At 38.3% G+C, this 27,010-nt stretch overlaps 1 protein-coding gene across 4 annotated transcripts in view; it reads right to left on the reverse strand.

Annotated features, from left to right (window-relative positions):
• LOC306852479 (supervillin-like) overlaps positions 1 to 27,010 on the reverse strand; it is a 151,086-nt gene that overhangs the window by 110,098 nt on the left and 13,978 nt on the right. For 2 of the 4 annotated variants that reach the window (XM_079389350.1, XM_079389347.1), the window contains exon 2: positions 4,265 to 4,752. In XM_079389350.1, coding sequence (XP_079245476.1) covers positions 4,265 to 4,617 — 353 coding nt within the window. In that variant the 5' untranslated portion in view covers positions 4,618 to 4,752. Of the gene's footprint in view, positions 1 to 4,264; positions 4,753 to 4,834; positions 4,894 to 16,793; positions 16,913 to 27,010 lie in introns of those variants that run through there. The other 2 variants (XM_079389349.1, XM_079389348.1) reach the window with 2 other exon arrangements.

Genomic DNA, 27,010 nt, shown 5'->3' on the forward strand with positions numbered 1-27,010 from the left:
AGAACCTTTAGAAATATATTTACTGGGAAAATGGTGACGTGTTCAATACTTATTTTACCCGCTGTAGGTATGCTTGGGCTGTTATAAATGAAAAAAAAAGTATATTACATTATATTTATATATTATAGAGTTGTTTGGGGTGGGGATAAATTAAACGCGATCTGCGATGAAGTCACAGTCGTGTTGTATTGTGGTCTGTGGAGTGGCCTGAAGTGTGCATATGAAGCAGACTCGCTCCCTCGGTCAAATCGAGGGGTCAAGGGTCTGTCCATTTAGACTTCCCTCGTCCACTTCACGAAGTGGAACACACTTCAAAATGGCAGCAGGGAAGTTCGCAAGTGCATAAAAGTGGAGTGGAACGCAGCCTAAGAGTCAAGTGTTGCCAGATTGGATGGACGATTGCCAGACGCGACGCAAGTGTCTTTTGCTAGTTTCAGCCCGACGCAGTTATCATTTTCACGTCCTGCGCCACCTTATTTAAATAGCAAATGCATTTGCACCCATTTGTGCACCTATGGGCTTGCTGGTCTGAAAACGAGGTGTGTTCAGGCACATTGTTGGCACGTTGCTATTTTAAGGTAAAACCTTAGGTTTAAAACATGGTCTAAAGTCAATGGCGCAGTATTTTTGTTATTTAAAGTGTGCGTTAGTAATATGTGCCTAGGCGGGTCCACAACGTGCGCACACTCTGCTTATTACACACAGGGACGCGCAGCCTCACACAAACATGCTAAATATTAAAAATTAAAAGATTACAGTGTAAAAGATTATTATTCATAGGCTACATAAATATAAAAATGCTTACATGTCACAATGGATAGTCATTGTATACCAGAATTAGGCTACCTATTTGCTCACACACGAGCAGCTCCGTTACCTCTCTGGAGACGCGTTCAGTCTTTGCTCTTCGCAACTGGCTCTTAATTGGAACACTCCACTTTTTTTTGGAAATAGGCTCATTTTACAACTCCCCTAGATTTAAACAGTTGAGTTTTACCGTTTTTGAATCCATTCAGCCGATCTCCGTGTCTCGCGGTAGCACTTTTAGCTTATTAGGGATGCACCGATACCACTTTTTCCAGTACTCACACGAAACTGATACTTTTATTTTTGGTACATGCCGATACCGAGTACCGATACTGATATTTTCATTGCATTTGTACATTTTTTAAATATTGGGTGCAGAAACCAAAAGAGTATGTATAATGTTAACTGGTTAACTTCATTTATCAAATAAATGCAGTCAAACCAAAATTTATTCAAACAACTTTAAAATTTCTCACATTATCACGGTTTATTCGCTATAGTTTAGAAAATGGTAATAAAATATGACAAGAACTCAGAGTAAAACTGTGTCTGAACAAATTCAGCTTGATAATGTCAGATAACTTTGATAGAAAATGTAAATAATGGATTACAATCAACCAAAAATGATTCAGACACCTGTTAGTATGACAATATTTACACAACTATCAATACTCTGTCGGGTCACCCTTAGCCTTAATGACAGCCTGTAGTCTCCTGGGCATGCTGTAAACCAGGTTCATGCAAACCTGAACTTCAGTTTTTTTTCCCAGACTCGGTCTGAATAATTTTTTGTCCCAAATTTGTATCAATTTTACTGGTAGTCCACTGTATGAAGAATTTTTGGTTATAATGTGTCACAGTATACTTTATTTTGATTTGACTGTATAATATCTTCGGTTATTTTCACACTTATTTCAGTCGTGGCCTAATGGTTAGAGAGTCGGACTCGTAATCCAAAGGTTGCGGGTTCGAGTCTCGGGCCGGCAGGGATTGTAGGTGGGGGGAGTGAATGTCCAGCGCTCTCTCCACCCTCAATACCACGACTGAGGTGCCCTTGAGCAAGGCACCGAACCTTGCCTTACAAACTATCCAGTGATGTCTGTGAGAAAGGGATATTCACTCGATGAGCTCGCGCATCTGCGCCGCTGCCGAGCTTTGCTTAGCCCATCAGCTCGCACACATCAGCTATACAGGTGTCAATACTGAATGTTTAACATTAATTTCATTGCATGCATATACTTCGTAGACATCCTTAATCTCTAATAACTCCATTCTGCTGTCTGTTGTTCTGTCGTCTGTATTTCTTTGTCTGAATATGGCACTTATCACATGCGGTGTGGTATCGGCGTTTGGTATCGGGGCATTTTAACGAGTACGAGTACAGGAGCTCAGTATCGGGCCAGTATCGGGTGCATCCCTACTTAGTATAGATCCTTGAATCGGATTAGACCATTAGCATTTGGTCATCAAAAATGACCAGAGAGTTTCGATATTTCCTATTTAAAACTTGACTCTTCTGTAGTTACATCGTGTACTAAGACTGACAGAAAATTAAAAGTTGCGATTTTCTAGGCCGATATGGCTAGGAACTATACTCTCATTCTGGCGTAATAATCCAGGAACTTTGCTGCCATACCATGAGTGCAGCAGGTGCAATGATATTACGCAGCGCCTGAAAGTAGTCCCCAGCTAGGTAACTATTATGATATAGCTACGTCATATCATTGCGCCTGCTGCACCCATGGTACGGCAGCAAAGTTCCTAGCCATATCGGCCTAGAAAATCTCAACTTTACATTTTCCGTCGGTTTTAGTACACGATGTAACTACAGAAGAGTCGAGCTTTAAATAGGAAAATTATCATAACTCTTTGGTCATTTTTGAGTGAGATGCTAATGGTCTAATCCGATTCAATGATCTATGCTAAGCTAAGATAAAAGTGCTACCGCCAGACCCGGAGATCGGCTGAATGGATTCAAAAATGGTAAAACTCAACTGTTTAACTCTAGGGGAGTTGTAAAATGAGCCTATTTCCAAAAAAAGTGGAGTGTTCCTTTAAAGGGAATGGGAGATGAGACTCTGATTGGTTTATTGCACGTTATGCCCAAAACACACCCATTACTCATTAAGAGATTAGGGACAACCCTTTTAGACCATGCATTGGGCATGCCGACCGTTTTTCCTATCATTAAACTAGCAAAAGTGGATTCGGACACGCCCTAAGTGCACCTGCGCCGTGCGCTTTAGACCATGTGCTTAGATCATTAAAATAGGGCCCAAGGTGTGTTCGACTTGAAGCGGTACCGTGCAGATCAATCGGTGTTTGATATCCATGAGAGCAATTCGAAAGCATACGGAGCAGTCTGCTCTCTATAGCTCTCGTGGTACTGTAATACGCTGATCGGTCTGCACAGTTGAACACACCTACTAGTATACACACCGGTCACAATAGTGTGAAAGCGTCCCAACCCCCATAGATGTAAGGCTACATTTACACTGGGGCGTTTTTGTTTTAAAATGAAAATGATCCTGGTCCATAGGCGTTTCCACTGCATTTCAGAAAAGATTTCCGTCCATATTACACGACTGAAAGCATGTTACATGACCATTCATGCACACTGTAGCATCATGCTACATAAGACAATAAATAAGAGTCATATTCTGCTTTTACTCAAAGCTCTGTTTAAACCACCATGGAGTGTTTGCAATAACGTTTGCAATAACGTCAGATTGCCATCTAATGTAAGTCTTTGAGTCTCTTTTTTGTTTTTTTGTTTGAGATAATGTAATCTTCATAAATTTCATAAAATTGGTATTAAAAAATGTATCGTTCAGGAAGCGGTATCGAAGTCAAAGTATCGGTATTGGTATCCATATCAAAAAATTTGGAACGATACCCAGCACTACTACTACTACTGCTGTTAGTTTTTTCCCCATTTTTTACAGAAACACTGAATGACCAAAAAAGCACCACCACCAGTCCTAAGTTCAGTTAAAATGACTAAGATGCATTCATACATGGTTACCAAATTTTAATTCCAAGTAATCAAATATTATTTAATGACAGAACTTTAGTATGTATTGAATAATGATGTTAAGATGTACTTTAGATATTTAAAAAGCTGTGCCATTTTACAAACATTATAAACACATTGCAGACTGATGCTGCCTAACCATCCCCTCTCTGATCTGGAACCCCCTGCACATTTGCTTGTAATATCCATGTTTGCAATTGCCCAGAAATAATAAACACTCCATGTTGAATGTGTTTTGGTAAGTTAACACCAAAACAGCAGGATGTATCCTGGCGTGGACCTCTACACTGCTCAATCTCCCTGACTATGATTAAGTTCAGAGTGCCCGCAGTCTGAACTTGTTGAGCAGTAAGAGATCTGTATTACTCTTTTAAATGGACAATATTTAGCATTGTAGGATATTACAATGAGACTCAAACTCACCTGCGATGTTGGCGTAAGCATGATACTTCGTTGTTCTCATCACTGTAGCTAACAAAGATGTTAGAGAATGGTGTGGGATTTGTTTTTGCCTCAGAATTGCTTCTGCCGCCTTGCCTGCTCAGAGCAACGCTATCTTTATTGTACTGATTTACTGCAGAGGAAACATCTGTCTTCTGCTCAGAGGTGTCTGTGGTTTCCCGATGTTTTTCCCTCCGTGTATTAAGGGATGAACTTTCCTCCAAGTTGGCATACCGTTCAGCCAGCTCCCGCTTTCTCTCTGCCTTGTAGCGGGCAATACGTTCAGCTTTGGTGTCCAGAGATGAGTCTTGCAAAGAGTCCAGAGGATCCATCATCTCACTCTAGTTACACGTTCTTTGGCTGGGATATAAGTTACAACACAGAAGAGTCCACTGCTCCAATGAATGATGGTGACAGTGGGTGGACCTGCTTACTTCCTAGTGGACAAAGAGTCTGCCGATACCATTACACTGTTGAAAGAGACAAACAAAATGAGTTGCCTGTTCATGTAGGAGACTGTATGCAAAAATACTGGCACAATCACTAACACACCTACACTCTAATCCTTCCTATGGCAGTTTTTTGTTAGCCAGGATTTGTCAAATGAAAGCCTGTAAAGAAGAGAAGTGATCATGCTGAAAGAAGAAAACATGCAGGACTCCTGCCCACTTTGCTGTGAATCTCATATTACTCTGAACAGCCCCAGAGAAAGAGAAAGAGAGTGAGAGAAAAAGCGCAGGGCCGGTTCTACGGGGGGTGGGGGGGGGATTAGTAAGCTTGTTGCCCCCGTCAACAAGCTTGCCCCCCCCCCCCCCCTTCCCCTTTGGCCCCACTAAATTTAGAATCATATCACACCAAAGAATTTTGGGTGAAATGCGCAGTTTGCTAAATTAAAATCTGCGTTCGCTGGCTGGCACAGAGCCAGAAACACACACGTTTTTAAAGCACTGTGCATTATAACCAGTCACATGTGATTCTGTTGAGCTTATGAATGCAAGGGCCAATCAGAAGCATTCAGATGAGTCATTGCTGAAACATGCTGTTTCGTCACCGTGCGCGCTGGCTGACTAAATTCTCTGACATTCTCTCATCAGAAACAACAAAGTGAAGAAGTATGAACGTAAGTAAGATATTCATTTCACAGTGTAAACAGCTTTAAAGATTGTTATGGCAGTTTTTGAGTGCTTGAACTCGCTGGACTGAAGTGAAAATGTTCTTTGATAATATAAACGTTCTTTGCTCTCTTTTTGTACAATGAAAGTGTTATAGGCTAATTAACTTAGAATGTTTTTCATTAATTTCACATTAAATACAAAGTAGTAATAAAAATATTTTATGGTATGACACCCATATCTGGTACTTAAGTAAAAAGACGGATTTTTATGCAAAGTTAATAGATTACACTATTAGGCTTTGCCCATCGCTCATTATAGATCAACTAACAGTCTATAAAAGGTGCAAAATGCATTTACTTACACATATTTGAGAATCAAAATATTTATCGAGGTATCGGTCAGACAAGACCGATCCATATCCGATATTATGCGTATAATATTGTTATTGTTAAGCCCCACAAAAGCCACAAACGCGTTATAAAACACCATAAAGTGTTCATGCACAATATTTCAAGTGTTCTTAAGCTGTTCCATAGTTTAATGTGAGGTACAGATTAAGTCAAGTTGACAAACTCTTCTCTCCGCCGCAGTTGTCTGTCATTCTCCACTCAGCATTCAAACTGTGTGTCGCGTACGGTTACGGCAGTGAAGATGATGAGACCCTCTTTAAGATTATTAAATGTTCCTAATATTATAATTGATCTGTAAATAAAGATAAATGGTTTTGTATAAAAGGACTTTATCTTGCAGAACTTTATCTTCACTTATGAAGTCGTGATTATGAGCTTGTAGTATTCAAATGTCAGAAAGAATAAAATGTAGCATCCCATTGGTTGACAATCATATAAACGTTCGCCGTGCTACATGCCGTTTGCTGACAATTCTGGAATTTCAGTCAAATGCATGCTTATTTCACTGCTTAAAAAAAACATACAATATGCTTCAAATGATCGTTCATATCTAGCCTATAAATACACTACTAGACAAAGGGATGTAGTTTTTGTGAGAACAGCATTGAAAGCAGCAATGGTTGTCCCCTACACCATGTTTAAAGTTTATGACCCACCCAACTCGGAAACTCTGGTATCTGGTGTACTCATGACTTTTCTAGAGTAACTTTTGTTACTGAATTATCCAATAACCTGGTTTATAATAGTATTTTTTTGTCATAGATTATAATTATATAGATGCCTTCATTTGTTGTTTTTCTTTACAATAAAGTTGTCTATATTTGGTAGATTGTCTAACACAAAAAAGTCATGATCAGGTCAACACACACTGAGGTATAAAATTCAACACTGATTGGGGAAGAAAAAAAAAAAAAAACTGCCCAGGTATGGGATCGATATCGGTATCGGCAGATACTCAGAATTTTTGGTATTGGATCAGGATCAGTTCTGAAAAAGTGATATTGAGCCACCCCTACCATAAATAAGATCTGAAGCTTTGTGATACACAGTGGCTACGTTTACATGCAACCAAATAATCCGTTTATAATCGGATTGATGCTGAATTGGACTGAAAAGCCTTCATGTAAACACCTTAATCGATTCAATTGAACCCTAAAGAAATGAAATTTCGATCGGACTGAAGGGGGTGGTTTATTCCTTGGCATATAAATGCGCACATCAACCCGATCACTTTATTTAGCGTTCATGTAAACATGTAGGCTAAACGCTACATTCAGATTCATCAATTGGAATGAATTCAGTCAGACTGAACAAATATCGTGCATGTAAACATGGTTCAGGCTAATGAATACTGATACCGAATGATACTGAAAATATTTAAACATTTTATGCGTTTTAAAGGGGTCGTATGATGCGCATAATCTGGCACTTCTGAATCAGCTACTGTACGTATGTTTTGTTATTTAAGTATTTGCTATTGACTGATCAAATGCAGAGTTTTGCCCGCCGTGTGTGCACGCGTGTGTGAGAGAGATAGAGACAGGTTCACGTCACAGTGGAGTCAGCTGTCTTAAGTGCGGCTTGTGTGCAAACAGTTCAGTTCTGTTCCCCTCTCAGGCTTGAACTGATGGTAAAACAAAGGACATTATTAACTGTCTGTACTTTTATTTGGAAAGCTGTAGCTCGTGATTATGGAAAGGGGCGTTACATATCCGACGAGTGCTTGTGGTGTTCGGCCAGTCACAATGCACTGTGCCAGTTGGCCAATCAGAGCAGACTGCGTTTGAAGGAAGGAGGGACTTTGTCAAAAACGAAGCATTTGAGAGAGGTGGGGTATAGAGGACTGACAATAATGTGCAGTATTTGAAAAATAATGTGTTTTTTGAACATTAAAGCATGTCAACATATTCTGTTACACCAAATACACAAAATAATGATCTTTAAAAAAGCATCATATGACCCCTTTAATCAATATTTGAGAATTTCACTCACTGTCTGCATACATTCTATCTCTGAGCTTGTTGCAGAAGTTATCTTAGAAGGCAGCATAATCATGCTACCTACATTCTGAAACAGACCATCATGTCGGGACTGCACCTATGCTGCATTAAAAATACTCCAAGTAGGCCAATGATCGGGTGTTGCAACAGTCAAGGTCTGTGAAATCCATTCCCATAGAACACAACCATGACCAAAGGTAGGCATCACACAAGAACACACAAGTCCTTCACCACAGATTTGTTTTCATCTTAAATGCATTCAAATTCCAAATCTACACGCCTATACATGTCATCATGAAGCAATTAGAATCATATCTGTGTGCGCGTGTCTGTAAACACAACTGTGGGTGATGGATGGTGTTGCTATTAAAGACGAAGAATTGAGGCATGGTGTTTGTGTTAGTGGTTGTTTGGGGGCACAAAGGAAAGTTAGCATGGCCCTCCTGGATTCCTTCTGTGGGGTACAGGGGTTAATGGGCCACATCTGGGACCTCCTGTTTAATAGCTTCCAAACAGCGCAAGGCTGAGAAGGAGAAAGGCAGACAGAAACAAACTGGATGAATCGGGGTTCATGATAACTGGAAAGAAAAGAATGAGTTTGTACACAAGAGAAAATGCAAACAATATTGATAAAGATGAAATCTTTAATACTAATGAATGAAATGATCATGGGACAAAGGGAAAGGCAGATGGGAGGAGGGTGCTGAATGACAGGGGTAATAGCAGAATAACATCATCGTGAGAGGAGTTGTAGTTTCCCATGATGACTAGGGTGCGCATCACAAATATGCCCCACTGTGCCCATAGCTTGACGGGTAGCACACTAGAGCTGAAAATCATTTTATTTTATAATGACCAAAGATATATGCAACACCTATTGCGAGTGTTAAGAGTTTTGAGAATAAATTTATTTTTATATCAAAAGCATGTTTCCATGCCATTGAGAGCTGCTGTTAATACAACGGTCAAAGATTATAACAAATAATATTTACATTTGTACTACAGTTAAACTTGTACTTCTTGGTTCTTTTGGTCATAACCAAAAAATGCTGCATTTATATTTTGGTGAAATCGCACAAGAGTTCATTGGATGCAGACAGAGACCACCTTCTCAGAGCACCAAGTCCACTTGTTTGGTGTGCACCAAGGTTCGGATGGAAGAGTTCACAATTATTTAAATGAACCACACTAACAGAGCAATCACACTGGATTTAATTTTAATTTGATCAAACCTACCAAGTGTGAACATAGCCTTAAAGTGCATCCACCACAGGATCCTTTAGCATCAGCCAGTGTTTATTTATTTAGACATATGTCAAGGTCTAGTAACAAAGCATGAAGTAGAGAACAATCATATCCTTGCAGTTTAACCTATTGCAGAAAGTAAAAATTAAAATTTGAAAATGTTATTGTCTGAAGTAACATCATAAAATCATCATGTTGATGAACATGAGCAAAATGAATGAGCCAAAAACAACTGAAACCGTAATGCACAATTTTCTTTCCAAGGGAGTAAACCCTATGAGAGGCAAAACAGCTTACACTGACTCTATGATTAGAAGCATACGTGAATCACAAATCATCTAGGGCTCCACTGTGTGCTCTTTGCTATTACCTATAAAGGAGTGCTAAAACTGAGCACTCTCTTGTTTGGAAAACATGCTTTTTTTACACAATCACGGGAAGAACATTTTCTGATATGAGGAATTTGCAAACACATTATCAGAGCAGAAAATTAAAGATTTCACAATGAGAAGTCGCAACTGACATAAGAGCTTAATTCACTATGTAAACATACTGAAACCTTCACAAATCAAAACTTCCCTGTTCCTCCTTGGGTGTATTTATTGAAACTAAGCTAATATGTCTCACTCCATACCTAATCATGCATACAGTAATGAATATGCAAGATGCTGATAAAGAATAAACAAATGACTAAATATTTGAAAGGCTGAAAACACTTTCTGGAAACACCTCTTTTCTTCAAAGAGTCAGTGGTGAAAACCACTATTTATTAAATGTCCAAAGGCTTACTGATATATCAAAAATAGTCACATCATATTTGATCTCTTGCCAAATCTCAAATAATACGCCCTAAAGAACAGTCCGGATGTTTGGAACCTTTGATGCCTGAAATCACAATGGAAGAGAGAGGGCGTATTGCCTGAAAAGCAGCTTCCTTGTAATATCCTGAAATTGTGCAGCAACCCTGATGCCTACCAAGTACAGCCATCAGACCTACATTTAACATAATATTTGGGAATATGTAAAATTTATATCATTGCATAACCAGCTATTTGAAATGAAACTAACAGTTAATCCTTGCTCATCGTTTTATAGTGGATAAATTGGCAGGGAGGAGCACTGGACCACTTTCAAAACCAGATTTCCCCTGGCACCAGATCCACAGGCAAAATGTTCCCTTCCGCTTCACAGCAGAGAACAACTTCCTCAGATATACTGGACCACCAGCATTGAAAAATACTCATCCTGTGCTGCAGGGTGAAATAAGAATAACATTACTCCCGTTCCAAACCTGTATGATGTTCTTTCTACTGTAGAAGGCAAAACCAGACTATCTGAAAAATGTTCTCTTCCATACAACAAAAGAGGATGGTACATGCAGTTTACATGCTCCAAAAAGGACAACAAACGCCAAGAAAATAGTCTTAAAGTTTTCTGACGTCATGACATATGTGTGAGGAATAGACTGAATTTTAAGCTGTTGTTCACGGATAATTTTGTATCAATTTATTTGTCACTTACAGTGTAGTTGTAACTAGGGCCCTATGATTTCCGCAGACGGGATCGCAGAATCCAGTCATAAAAATGGAATTTACAGTACAACGTGGAATGTCATAGAATTTGCCAAATCAAAAGTAGGTCAGAACACATACATCATTTTACAGTTTCTTTTGAGAAAAACTATTGTTATACTATCTCCAACATGGAAGTAAGGGTGCGTTCATACCATATCATAATTACCGTGATTACGAGATTCCAACTTGTAAAAAGCATTCACGTCCTCGTAGAACTCATAACTACAACTTGTGAACTGGGAGTTCTCTGAGAGCTACAACTTGTACCACCTGACCACCTCAGATTCATTATGCGCTATGTTTATGCATTGATAGTGCGATAGTTCCGAGTCAGAGGCCAAGGGAACATCACGTGTTGTCATTCATTAGCTGCTATAGGGAAATAACCAGAAGAATGACAGCATGCAGTACACTACAAACCAGTATTTAATATTTAAGATAATACATAAAAATAATATGGTAAAACACACCAATTTTTCATATCAAGCAGTAAAGCAAGCTATTTTGTACAGACCGGAAAAAATTTACAAATGGCCACATCCACACTGGAAAAATAAGGTAGATACAAACAGAAACGAAAGGTCTTCACAGCAACTTGTCAAAATAAAGGTTTGGTTTAACGAAGAAACCATGACAGAAATATATTACTTAATGTATAGATATTACTACTATTACTACTACTACTAATAAAATTATTATTAAACATTATTTTTTTAAGGAATATTTACCAGAATTTATTTAACAGTAAAATGTAAATAAATTTTTTTGGAAAAAAGCAAGAAAAATCTTAATTTGAGGGAAAAAAATAAAACGTATTTTACAGGGCCTTAAAAATGATTTAAATTAGACATTAGGGGTGTAACGGTACACAAACTTGATGGTTCGGTGCATACCTCAGTTTTGACATCACGGTTCGGTATGGTTTCGGTACAGCAGGAGGTAAAAACAAAACATTTTTTAATTAAACAATGGTTTACTGAACAAATTACTTTTTCTTTAAATAAATTCAATTACAATCAAAATTTTCTTAGGAATAAAAATCTACCTCAGCTCCTGTTCTAAACTATAGGGAGTCCTTTTACATTACTATAAGGGTACAATAAACAACAGAGCCCAAACTTAAATTCAATTACTATTTATAATCAACACTCAAATTAAAAATTTGGATGCAAACATGTAAATTGCACAATTGAGTTTTTAAATTAACTTATAAATTACACAATTTCTATTTGTTGTTGAAATATAATCATTTACACACTGGCTGTCATAACTTAAAAGCAGGGTTCCAGACTATGACCAAATGGTCGCATTTTGAGGCCATTTTTTCTGCTGGTGTGACTAAATTGAGAGCGGTCGCACTAGCGCAACCACCGCATTGGCGATCTCGTAAGCGCTGCCATTTCTGTTGCATATGAGAAACATCAAACGGAAACGAAACAAAAGCGTAACAAAATCCCACTACTCATTTGAGCTGCGCAGCACGGTCGGTTTATCAGCTGGGACCGAAACAAACTTGTCCGAGCTCAGAATAGCTTTACTCAGGAAGAGTTGATTTTGCGATACTGTTACAGCACAGCACTGCGAGATCCAGTGAGAAGGGTTTGAATTCGCCACAGATTGAATAAAGATTGCTGTGACATCTAGTGAGATGCATTCAAATTCTGCACAGAATTCTCTGTTATAAACAGATCAAATGGTGCTGATGTTGAAAACCAGAAGCAGTAACTCTAACTACAGTAGCCTATACCATTGTGGCAGAATTAGTTGAATGTTATTACATTATTCATTTCAGGGTTTGTACCGCCTTTTGAGAGAGAAATTCAAGCAGTTTTTCAATAATTTACAAGCATTTCACACAACTGTTTCCAGCACTTTGCAAAATTATCCAATTTGAATGCTATTTTTAATGGGATGACCAAAATATGCTGTGGTGAACAAACACTTATGTAAATACATCACATCACCAATATGACCTGTGGATGGCAGCCAAGGAGCTTATTGGCTTTTTCCTTTATATTTTGAAATGATAAAATCACTATTATAAAATATCAAATCATCAAGAAATCAGATTTTGTCAAGAGTTTTGCACTTTTTTGTGTGTATGAAGTAAGGAAAGTCACAAAGTGCCTTGGAAAACAAACTTTTCTTCAATTTTGTGACTAAATCACACAATCGCTGCAAGTTGTTGTCATTTCCATATAATGCTACATACAGAAGAATAATGGTACATTTAATAAAAGTACAATATATACACTGTAAAAAAAAAAAAAAAAAAAAAAAAAGTTGACCTAACTCAAAAAAATAAGGCAACCTATCGCAGTCAACTTGTTAACTCAACTAACTCAACTACCGACAACTTCATCTAATGAATAAATGTCAGTCTACTGAGTGATCTGTCAGAGCAACCAAAGATTTTTTAGCATTTAGCAAAGTTTTGCATTTTGCAATCTTTTTTAACAATCCTCTTTCCTTTAGATCAGTGATCCTCAAATCTGGCTCGCGAGACCCAGTTTCCTGCAGTTTAGCTCCAACCCTGATCAAACTCACCTACCTGTGATTTTTTAATGATCCTGAAGACATTGATTAGCATGCTCAGGTGTGTTTGGTTAGGGTTAGAGCTAAACTGCAGGAAACTGGGTCTCGCGAGCCAGATTTGAGTATCCCTGCTTTAGATTTTTTTTCATTTTCAAAGCCTTCTACATAATATAGGTAGTATTTGCCTCTTAAAACTAAAGGCAAACATTTATGCTGATAGACAAATGCATTAAACAAGATGCAATGAGATGCACATATACAGTACCTCAGCACACAATTCTCAACCATGGTGAGGATCAACAAATTTTAAATCAGTAATAACATGAACTCTGATCCACGTGACAGCTAACTGACAGTGACAACAGCAACAGCAGCATAAATTAAGCCAGTAAAATTTAAAACAATGATATGAATTTTAATAATTAACATAAAATGTTTTCAAGCTGCAGTGCATGCTGGGAACTTGTGCAATTTTGTTCAGTGTCAAATTGTTTGTTCAGATGACTCAATTTGAAATGTTGGGAGAACATTTGCATATGTTGTGAACAAATACTTGAGTATTTTTGTTCAGTTCACACAAAAAATTAAACTGACTTCTGCAAATCGCCTTTCGTAATAACATGCTAGTTAGCCAGTTTCGCGGCTAAAGTAAACAGTACTGCACCTCACCCCACACAATAGAGGGGCGGGGTCAGCAGAGCTCATTAGCATTTAAAGCAACATGGATTAAGCCAGCGTGCTGAAAACAGAGCTGATTTTGACAGGGTAAAAAGGGTGTTTTTTACACTACTGTTGAGAAATTTTAACCATAGTATGTTATGGACTTTTCATTAAGACCCTAAAGAATCATATCAACTTGTGGAAAATGGGCAACCGACCCCTTTTTAAAAAAAAAAAGTTGAATTCATCATTCAATTTTGTGCATAATGCGATTAATCACAGAAAATCATGCGATTAATCATTGCCCAGCACTAATTATATATCTTATATACATATATATACATATATATATATATATATATATATATATATATATATATATATATATATATATATATACACACATACACACACACAGGGTGCGATTTGTAGGGGGGGGGGGGGGGGGGGAGATTTCCCCCCCTCTGGTCTATGCATCCCTGCCTCTGCTGAATTATTTTTTATCCCCGGTGGGTCAATCTCCACCTATAGAGTTTTATACACCTATAAGAAGTTCTCAGAAGCATCCCCCCCTCTGTTTTTTCACAAATCGCACCCTGTATATATATATATATATATATATATATATATATATAAAAAAATATACAATTTGCCACTGGCTCTGATGTGTAGTGTAATCTATTATTTGTTCCAAAGCAATAGATTTGTCATATAGAATATGTCACTTTGCTCACAGCTGACTGGTCCAGTTTGGGTTTTGCGATCTCTAGCCCAGAATAAAACCTGCTCTGGAGCAGGGAAACTGTGGAGCATAACTTACATTATTGAAGAATACCGCTCAAAACCAACCCAGCTACTTGAGCTTGAAAACAAAAACAAAACAAAAAAAGTTTTTGAGTTTGCCCAAACTAAAGAGTTTGCTTGGAACAGTGAGCACCACAGTGAGAACTAGAGGGATGAAAGTATTCAGATTGCATGAACAAATGTTGAAGATCCACACAGATGGTTGTATGTGAATAAATAATCACTATTAGTATATACCGCAAAAGCAAAGTAAGAGTGTCAGTTTTCATGCTGACATAATATTGTTCTCAAAGCTTAACACAATGCAATTAACCCTTCACAAAGAGCTTGACTGACAGGCGATCTGACCAATCATAACGCCGAATCCACCAGATGAGCTTCCCTGAGACGGTTTCTGACAGTTTGTGTAGAAATTCTTTGGTAATGCAAACCTGTTGTTGCACATCTGGTGCAGTTTACGTGTATCATGTGCACTGACTCTTTGTATTTGGTGGAAATATTATTGTATTGTGTACTACAGTTCGGGTACAGTCTGTGGAAACAAGTGTCCTCTTTTTTGGGGACAATAAAGAATGAATCTGAATCTGATTGTTGCAGACACACACACACATACTATAAATATTTAATTCTATACACAAGCCTTAAGCCTTGATACGTTATTAGGGACTGGGCAGTACTGTTGACCAATGTTCCCTCTAATTTTTTTTTCTTGCTGAGCAAAACTTCTCTATTGGGCAGAAATTTCGGGCACCTGAGCAAAAACATTCTTTATACCAGGATTCCTCAATTACTTTTCGCCGAGGGACGAATTCTGCCAACAATACCAAGTCAAGGACCACTGACCTATCTATCTATCTATCTATACATACATCTATACACACACACACACACATACATATATATACACACATTATATATCACTGAACAAAATTATAAAGGCAACACTTGTTTTTGCCCCCATTTTTCATGAGCTGAACTCAAAGCTCTAAGACTTTTTCTATGTACACAAAAGGCCTATTTCTCTCAATATGTTCACAAATCTGTCTAAATCTGTGTTAGTGAGCACTTCTCCTTTGCCGAGATAATCCATCCACCTCACATGTGTGGCAAATCAAGATGCTGTTTAGACAGCATGATTATTGCACAGGTGTGCCTTAGGCTGGCCACAATAAAAGGCCACTCTAAAATGTGCAGTTTTATCACACAGCACAATGCCACAGATGTCGCAAGTTTTGAGGGAGCGTGCAATTGGCATGCTGACTGCAGGAATGTGTCCACCAGAGCTGTTGCCCGTGAATTGAATGTTCGTTTATCTACCATAAGCTGTCTCCAAAGGCGATTCAGAGAATTTGGCAGTACATCCAACCGGCCTCACAACCGCAGACCACGTGTAACCACACCAGCCCAGGACCTCCACATCCAGCATCATCACCTCCAAGATCGTCTGAGACCAGCCACCCGGACAGCTGCTGCAACAATCAGATTCAGATTCATTCTTTATTGTCCCCAAAAAAGAGGACACTTGTTTCCACAGACTGTACCCGAGCTGTAGTACACAATACAATAATATTTCCACCAAATACAAAGAGTCAGTGCACATGATACATGTAAACTGCACCAGATGTGCAACAACAGGTGTGCATTACCAAAGAATTTCTGCACAAACTGTCAGAAACCGTCTCAGGGAAGCTCATCTGCATGCTCGTCGTCCTCATCGGGGTCTCGACCTGACTGCAGTTCGTCGTCGTAACAGACTTGAGTGGGCAAACTCTCACATTCGATGGCATCTGGCTCTTTGGAGAGGTGTTCTCTTCACGGATGAATTACGGTTTTCACTGTACAGGGCAGATGGCAGACAGCGTGTATGGCGTCGTGTGGGTGAGCAGTTTGCTGATGTCAATGTTGTGGATCGAGTGGCCCATGGTGGCGGTGGGGTTATGGTATGGGCAGGCTTATGTTATCGACAACGAACACAGGTGCATTTTATTGATGGCATTTTGAATGCACAGAGATACCGTGACGAGATCCTGAGGCCCATTGTTGTGCCATTCATCCACGACCATCACCTCATGTTGCAGCATGTTAATGCACGGCCCCATGTTGCAAGGATCTGTACACAATTCCTGTAAGCTGAAAATGACCAGTTCTTGCATGGCCAGCATACTCACCGGACATGTCACCCATTGAGCATGTTTGGGATGCTGTGGATCGGCGTATAAGACAGCGTGTTCCAGTTCCTGCCAATATCCAGCAACTTCACACAGCCATTGAAGAGGAGTGGACAACTCTATGCAAAAGGAGATGTGTTGAAAATGGTGGTCACACCAGATACTGACTGTTTTTCGGACACCCCTAATACAGTAAACTGCACATTTTAGGGTGGCCTTTTATTGTGGCCAGCCTAAGGCACACCTGTGTAATAATTATGCTATCTAATCAGCATCTTGATATGCCACACCTGTGAGGTTGATGGATTATCTCAGCAAAGGAGAAGTGCTCACTAACACAGATTTAGACAGATTTGTGAACAATATTTAAGAGAAATAGGCCTTTTGTGTACTTTGAGATCTTTGAGTTCAGCTCATGAAAAATAGGGGCAAAAACAAAAGTGTTGCATTTATATTTTTGTTCAGTGTATATACAGTAGTCTGTTTTATTCAAACAATTATGAACATTTTTGCATTTAGATACAAAAGAACTTTGCCTGTTGAATATTAAAAACAAATCAACAAACAAAAAATCTGGATTTCCATGTCTGCCATGCAAATCAACTGCTCCTACTCATCTCCAGACTGGATCTCTTCTCTCCACTTTCTCTAATTGCAGATTCAATTATTAGATCTGTCAGCATTAATATTTGTATACTTGGGGATCAAACTGTAACACCGTGTGTCCCAACCAGACGTGACGCCATGTCATTTTTGTCCTAACCACCCGCAACAGCGACACGTGACAATAAGCGACACAGAATTCTATTTTAGAAATGTTTTAATTTTCTGCGATGCCGCGGCAGGAACAACATATGACAGTGATAATCTCAGGTAATGATTATGTGCTTTATTCAATGTTAAACGTGTCTAATGTGAGTTTGAGTATTAGTTTGCGTGAGGTTTATAGCCATAGTGAAAGAACAATAGATATTTTACCTCAGATCTTGAAAATAAATTAAAGTAAATTTACGTTAAAACTGTGAACTCATTGCAAAACAACATCCATAAAGATGGTATCACTCACTCAAAACTGTTCAAGTCCATTCACATTTGAATCATCTATTTTCCGAGTCCACTTTTCTTTACTTCACACTTGCCATGTTTTTGCTGTCACACAGTATCTACACTGGACCCGACAAAGTAGGGCTGCATGATTAAATCAAATGCGATTTCCATGCACATTTTGTCAGTAAAGCCGGTTCTGTAATCAGCAGTAAATCTCCATCACCTGCTTTCAGATGGAGAAGCATTTACTACACAGAGCCGTAATAACTTGTGTTTAGTTGTTGAAATGTGCCATTAAAGTTTGTATTTGAATTGTATGCCTTAATAAAATGTATTTATTTATTTTTAAATTGGCATTTCCTGAGTTTCTTCTTCGGGGTGTATTTGGAGTTCCCGCACGATAGTGCCCTCTGGCCTTCGGATGAAGATTTACTGCTGATCACAGAACCATGCTTCACTGAAAGATACGGATGACAATCACAGCTTCTGCCTAATCGCAATTCCGATTTCACTTCGATTTATCGTGAAGCCCTACGACAAAGCATTGCAAATCATTTGAACTGTGTGTCAGTATGTCATAATTAGAAACCGGCAGCAGTTTACTGTCAGGGATTTGTCACGCCGCGCCACATCCAGTGTAGACAGCATCACTGATTATAATAAGTTCTATTGTATTTTGTTACATCTCGCCACACCGCTCACGTCCAGTGTAGACACGATGTAAGTTAATGTTTCTGATGCTGCGCTTGAATTTTCTTGCCACATTATTTGAAATTAGTGCGGGGATACTGTGATATTAACTGTATTGCCCCATTCCATACTGTTTATAAAAATTATATATTGATAGATCATACAAACTCGATATACCATCCAGACCTACGCTCCACTCCAAAACACTCAGTGCATATATTTATGTAACTAATTTAAATCCTAAATTTGATTTATTGCACTAAGCCACATCATGATTTTGACTTTAATTAGATTAATTAAATTCAGTTTGATAATTAACTTCTACAAGATCCAAATGTAACATTCTTCAGGAAAGGAAGAGGATGCAATGCAGGACTCAACAGCTGACAGGCCTTGAAATACCATAAACGGTTCACACTTTGCATTGCATGGCCCATAATCCGACATGCCCAGTGAAACGTCTTTTAAACAGTGAGAGTGTGGCTGTGGAGTAAGTGTGGGTTCACTGTGGGTCAGGTGACAGGCCTTGTGGAGACGAGGCACAGTGTACATCATCAAACTGTATTTCCAATAACATTATCCGACAACTGCATGTGCTAAGCTGTGACCAACACTGCTCTACTAGGAAGCATGTGTTTAATGAGAGTCATGTGTGACCTCTACATACTATCTGTCAATAATGCACCATCACTTTATTTGAAATCAAAAACTCTTTTATAAAAAATAAACTTAAGGAATCCTTCATGAATAAAAACTATTGTTTTCTTTTTTTTATTATTATTATTATTATTATTGTCATTTTATTTTATTATTTTATTCACACACACACACACACACTCATGCATATGTATGAATGCGTGTGTGTGTGTGTGTGTGTGTGTGTGTGTGTGTGTGTGTGTGTGTGAAACATTGATAGCTATAGACTAGTAGATGCTTTGGATAACACCTTCTGCTACAGCTCCCACATACAGAATGACAGACAGCCCTCCCTTTCCTCCACTGTTTTTCCACAAAGCTAGATTTACTCGTAGGGAAAGAACAAACTCATGCAGCGCAAACAGTGCTAACCTGAATGATTTCCTCACACAAGTCATACATAATGGCACCAATCCAGTCTGTTAAAGTCATGAATATAAAGACTGAACAGTGAACCTACACTTGCCTAAAAAAAGATTTAACAAGATACATTTTCCTCTCAAACTAATTATAAACCACATGAACAGCCACCCAGAGAGGCTGCAATCACATATACTATAAATCAGGCATAGGGGGAAAATTGTTAAAAATTAAGTACAAACTCAAAGTGGCTTTCACCTCATTAGCTACTGTGTTCCTGCTTATTTCTCTGAGCTATTGCAAACATATCCCTGTCAGATTATTGTCTAGTGGACAAGCACACAGAGATGTCATAATGAATTGTGACAGCCTATACTAGCAGGGAGAAAGATAACAGGCCTGGTTTTAATACAGTTCTCAGCCAGTACAATACAAAGGGCTGTAGGGTACAGTCATTTCAGCTCAATCGTTTTACTGAGTTTGCCAGCTGACTCAGTAAAGCCTGAAAACTGGAGACTCTTAAGACACAGTCCAAGGAGAGAGAGAATAGGAAATTGTCCATGAAAAAGAAACAGTTGCTGAGAAGAAATGCAATACTTTTTTTTTTTTTTTCCTTCACGATCATGGGGTATCCCAAGACCATCTGGAAGACAGGACCGAGTTAGGGATGGGCATTTTTGGCAATTTCTTATTTCATTCATCGAAAGGTTTAAAAAACGATTAATCGAGTACTCGGGGGGGGCATGGCCTTAATGGGGATAAAGAAATTATCTGAAGACTGTTATGAAAATGAATGGTTAAAAATAAAAATATGACATGAAAACATGAACACATGATTAGAACATTGTTAGATTATGATCATGATGCAGCAATGTGATTAAAAAGAAGCATCTAAAAAAGAATAGCTGCCTAAGGTGAAGCTGACTTTATGCCAATAAACTAAAACCCGTTCTATGTATTTATTTACAGAGGTATATTATGCCACACTTCTCTAGTAAGTAAGTCTGGGACTTTTCCAAACTCCCTCAAAACTGCAGTTGTTAAGCCCTTTCTGAAAAAGTGCAATCTTGATAACACCATGTTGAGCAACTATAGACCCATATCAAATCTTCCTTTCATAGGTAAGATTATTGAAAAGGTAGTTTTTAAATCAGCTGAACAACTACTTAAAGTCAAATGGATATCTGGACAATTTTCAATCTGGTTTCCGAGCACATCACAGCACAGAGACAGCACTCATTAAGATAATAAATGATATTCGCCTCAATTCTGATTCTGGCAAAATATCAGTGCTGGTACTACTAGATCTTAGTGCTGCGTTTGACACTGTCGATCATAACATACTCTTAGAGAGACTGGAAAACTGGGTCGGGCTTTCTGGGATGGCACTCAAATGGTTCAGATCATACTTAGAAGGGAGAGGTTATTATGTGAGTATAGGAGAGCATAAGTCTAAGTGGACGGCCATGACATGTGGAGTCCCACAAGGCTCAATTCTTGCACCGCTCTTGTTTAGCCTGTATATGCTCCCACTAAGTCAGATAATGATGAAGAACCAAATTGCCTATCACAGCTATGCTGATGATACCCAGATTTACCTAGCCTTATCTCCAAATGACTACAGCCCCATTGACTCCCTCTGCCAATGCATTGATGAAATTAACAGTTGGATGTGCCAGAACTTTCTTCAGTTAAACAAGGAGAAAACTGAAGTCATTGCATTTGGAAACAAAGATGAAGTTCTCAAGGTGAATGCATACCTTGACTCTAGGGGTCAAACAACTAAAAATCAAGTCAGAAATCTTGGGGTGATTCTGGAGACAGACCTTAGTTTCAGTAGTCATGTCAAAGCAGTAACTAAATCAGCATACTATCATCTCAAAAACATTGCAAGAATTAGATGTTTTGTTTCCAATCAAGACTTGGAGAAACTTGTTCATGCCTTTATCACCAGCAGGGTGGATTACTGTAATGGTCTCCTCACCGGCCTTCCCAAGAAGACCATTAGACAACTGCAGCTCATCCAGAATGCTGCTGCCAGGATTCTGACTAGAACCAGAAAATCTGAGCATATCACACCAGTCCTCAGGTCCTTACACTGGCTTCCAGTTACATTTAGGATTGATTTTAAAGTACTTTTACTTGTTTATAAGTCACTCAATGGCCCAGGACCTAAATATATTGCTGATATGCTCACTGAATATAAATCAAACAGACCACTCAGATCATTAGGATCGAGTCAGTTAGAAATACCAAGGGTTCACACAAAACAAGGGGAGTCTGCTTTTAGCTATTATGCGGCCCGCAGTTGGAACCAGCTTCCAGAAGAGATCAGATGTGCTAAAACATTAGCCACATTTAAATCAAGACTCAAAACTCATCTGTTTAACTGTGCATTTGTTGAATGAGCACTGTGCTATATGTCCGAACTGACTGCAATGAATTTTATGTATAATAATTTTCTTTAAATTCATTTTAAATCAATTTCTATATCATCTTAAATTTCCATGTTTTTATTGATTTTTAATGTCTATTTCACTTTCTTTTATGTAAAGCACTTTGAATTACCACTGTGTATGAAATGTGCTATATAAATAAACTTGCCTTGCCTTGCCTTAAGTTTCGTCTGTGTGTGAAGACGCTGCGTAGCACAAATCCGTGAGTGAATGTTCCGAAGTGAAATAAACTTCAACAGATTTTCCCTGCTCAGGGAGTAGGGAGCAATGAACACCGTGTTGGGACCATGTCAATCGAAACACAATTCATGCACGTAGCTCTCTTCTAACCAGCTGGTTATCTGAATCAGGTGTGTTAACTAAACGAGACATTCAAAGGACCAATGTTGCCAGATTTGATGGACGATTTCCAGCCCAAAAGCTCACAAAAACCCGCCCAAAAATTTAACTGTCAAAATAATGTGATATAATGTAAATCAAGGTTGATTTTTAACTCCTTATAATGAAATGATGGCAAAATAATATAAATATAATGCTAGATACATTTCCCATGGATCAAATCGGGACAAATACATTAAAGAGAATTACTAAATATGATTAAAATATGTAAGCAGACACGGTCAAAACGGCAATCAAGGAATTAACCGATACCCTCGAAAAACACATGCATCATTTTCACTGTCAACAGTCAGAATTTAAATGCAAAAAAGTGCCCAATATAAGTGATCAGAATAAGCAGCGTAATTATAAGTAGCCTATTTCACACTCGTTCATGCACACACCATGACAGTCAAAACTGTGTCATTCTGTATGATAATCCGACAATAAAAAAATGTAACAACAATAATGCTCTTACTTTCGTGTTACTCTATAATTTCACACAGAACTAAGTCTTTTGTGAAGTAAATTTTAAACATAATATAGAATTTTGCAGTCAAAACTAACAAGTCCAGCATCTTTAAATATACCAATCTGGACCGTTTAAAAGAAAAAAGACAGGATGATATAGATATAAATAGATTTTGATTAAATAATTTAACTGTGCTCTGATTTCGGAGTCGCAGTGATCGCGCTAAAAACCTGTCGCTCATGAATCGTCACGTCTGTCTGCTGATCCCTAGTGATTGACTAAAAGTGCGGCCGCGACGTCAACATCAGCACCAGTCTTTGCAGTGTGCGTGTGTTTAGTAACGTTATGATGACTGATTGGATGCATGCAGTAGGCTATATATGCACACTTGGGCTTGTTTGTTAACCAATTAGCCTATACAATTTATATGTTTTGAAAACCGCCAAACTGACCAAAAACCAGCCCAAATGTTGTCCACCCGCCCAAGCCAATATTTACCCGCACAATGAAATTCAAAACCCCCCAATCTGGCAACACTGGTGAGGACTGGAATTGACCCATCGGTAAGCCCCGCCCCCCCTTTGTTACTGTTGCTCCCTCGGACAAACAAATGAAGTTGCTCACTGTCTTACAATGACAGCTGCAGTGTGAAAACCTTGTCCCATGACGTTTTTGCACAATTTTGGACACAGAAAGCCACCAAATGGGAATGAAATATTCCATGGAGTGATTTATAAAATATTTAAAAATGAATACAGTGGGTAACTCGAAGCCAGGGTTTACAGATCATAATTAGAGATCGACCGATACATCGATTTACCGATATTTTTCCTGATATTTAAGCATTTTTCCATAATCGAATATCGGTTTTGTAATATCGGATTCCCCGATAAACACCGCCATCTTGTGGACGTTTTCAGAATTGCGCGCAGGATCGCAATTGCAGCGCATCTGAGGGGAGACAAGACAGCAATGGCCTGCAGGTACTTGATTTGCTGTAGTTAGTAAACTATTTAATATTACAGGCATTAATGCACAAATTAGATGTATTACATAAATGCCTGATATATAGTTTAAATGCAACTTAGCTCTAAGAAATATGATAAATAAGATACTCTGTCAAGCCCTGTCCCTATAAAGATAGGCTATAACTTTGCCTGAAATAACACAGCCATGAATTAGCACATGGTGGAAATAAAAGCGCTGAATTTAATTCTCTCTGTGGTCTATTAGTCTCGTGAAGTCGGAGTCACATAGATAATCCGTCGAGTCCTCTCCCAATAAAGACGCAACTTTGCATGAATTAAATAATACAGCCATGAATGATTGCATGTTGGAAAGAAAAGCATTGAATGTAATTCTCTCTCTGTTGTCTATATGCTCATCATTAGTCTCGTGAAGCCGCTTTCATATTGCAGTTCACTCAGCGGGTTGATGCTCAAGAAATGCTCAGCACGGCCACCGCATGTAACTTTTAACAAGATTCACTTTTTTGAAGCACCCTAAATTGTATTAACACTTACTATATAACCATTATTTCGTTTATAAACATCTAAATTAATACAACTCTATGGAAATTAATTATTTATTATCTATATTTATCTATAATTATCTATATCTATATTTATTAGTTTGAGTAGCCTATAGTTCTGTGTAAAGGCATATTAAACCGCGCTGTCAGCAGCATAATTTAGAGCATGCCAGTTGAGAAATGAAATAAAATACAATGCTTGTTATATTCCAATATTCCAGAGAATATTATTCCGTGAATTAACATTATCCAGTGAATTATTCTTCACTCTTTATCCTATTAAACAGCTTATAAACCTACTAAAACTGTAGTTAAAAATGGAAGTTGATATGACTCCTTTCCTTTATTTTCTCCATTTGAAAACATTAGACTTTCTATGTTAATTTTGCTTACTGCTAATATTAGTGTTGCTGCTAAAGCTTTTTATAAATAAAATGTTTTTTATTGTTGTAATACGAAGATTAAATTGAACATGACAGGGCTCTAGACTGCGACCAAAATGGTAATTGTTTGCGAGTTAAAATTTGACGTGGTCGCATTTGTACGAGTGCCAAGTTTGCGCTGCTCCAAAGCGTCTGCTTCATACAGCGCGCGCTGCCAGCCGCAGCACATTATAGCAGGAGTCAGATTTCACTGATCACGTGAAGAGAGGTGCTTTCAGCCGAGCGCTTAGTGGGTAGAGCCTGGTTTATACTCGCCGCGTCAGCACGAGCGTGAAGGTGCGCGTCGCGGATGGAGCGCAACGGATGGATTTGTTTTCAAACTAAAGTAAAAGACCGCTTCTTAAACCAGAGAAGGTGAACGTGGTGGTATTCTTGTAGAAAAAACTCCTGTCAGCTACAGCCAGTTTAGTTTTACTTTTCTTTTTGTTTTCGCTTTGAGAAGCTTGTTATCTTTGCTGTTTACCTCAGGTTATGCTATGGAGGCTTTCCTTAATTAAAAATATATATATATTAATATTTATTTGCTTCCTCAGAGTTTGCTAAACATTCTGTAATATACTAGGTATATAGTACAGCATGTGGTGTGTCCTATGCCATGCCTCGTCTTATTCGTTTTTGTTGATAAATGTTATGTAAGAGTTTGTCATTGTCAACGTACTGTTTTATTGTTGTTGTGCTTTTTAATTAAGAATAACAATGAATCCATCTTTTGTTTTAGTCTTAAAAAGTTAAAGGTGTATAGATATAAGCAAAACAGACAATGATCTTTTCTTGTAAAATGTGACACCAAGATCGCAAATTTGAAAGTAAAAAGCGCAGGAAAAAAGGAATTCCTGTTCACAAAATTTAAATCACAAATAATAATACAGATGAAAAAGAACGAGTTGAATGTTGAAAACTTTCGTTACCATATAACTATAAACTATGATAAAAGTTCATCAGCATGCATTGATTAATCAAATGTTGTAGCAAAAACAAAAAACAAATTGCAACCAAATTATGTGCTCGTGCGCAAAAGTGAGATCAGTGGGAAGAATGAGTCTAGAGCCCTGCGTGAAAGACTGCTAATTCTCAAAACATTTTTTGTTAAGATGACTGAAAGGAGGAAAAACCAAAGTGAAGTATGGACTTACTTCACGCAGTCATTTATTTACTTTATAACAGTAAATAAATATCGGTTCTGCATATCGGTTATCGGGCACATAGACATGCAAATAATTGGTATCGGTATCGGTTATAAAAAATCAATATCGAAATGAACATTTAACCAGTTTAATATGAAGAGACAGTGAAATGTAGACGTTTATGTGTTTTTGACCTACACTGTACAAGACGCGAGAACAGTCCGCTATTTAGGTTTGTACATTAGCATGGACTCACTAACTTTAACATTAGCTAGTTTTAGCCAGAGATACCTTGATAAAGCACAAGATAACATTAACGTTCTGCTTGAGCAGATGAAAATTGTAACTTAATGAGTGTATGACAACCAGAAAATGAAAGTTTTTGTCTTCATCTGTATTGGGGATGAATACTTAGGGACATTTTGCTCTGTTTTGTTTGGATTCAGGAAATGTAATAAAATAAATTATATTGCCCATCCTCTCAGGATACCTGGAATCCGTGTTACAAGTACCCCAGGCACATTGTTTTTGTATTTTAGAAGCATAAACCCCATAAAACTGATGCGAGCTTCGGATCTTCTAATGTTTCTCTATGGCGATGAATAGGCATGGGACGTTAACCGGTTTCAAGGTATACCGCGGTTTGGAAAAGTCACGATTTCAAAACCACTAAAATTTTCCATTATACCGTTTCTGTGGTATGAGCAGTTTTTATACGTGTCGTCAAAGACGGAAAGTGCAGGACTCCCTCAGTTGTGTGCAGCGAAGAACGAGTCACACGACCCCTCCCCCTCCGGTTGGTGTGAACAGTCAGTGAGAGTCACCCGTGATGATGGCCGAAGAAGCTGAATTGGAAATTGGCCACATAAGGCCTCTATAACCGTGTGTTCACACCGCCGCCGGCGAGAGTGTCAAAAATTGTGTTCATGGTTAAGTGCTAAGTTAATCTAATTTCAACATGCAGTTTATAGGAGACGTTTACTAGCCTAGGTCTTTAATTAACAGTAACATTAATTTGTG

The sequence above is a fragment of the Barbus barbus genome (genome assembly GCF_936440315.1).
Source record: "Barbus barbus genome assembly, chromosome: 32".
NCBI lineage: Eukaryota > Metazoa > Chordata > Actinopteri > Cypriniformes > Cyprinidae > Barbus > Barbus barbus.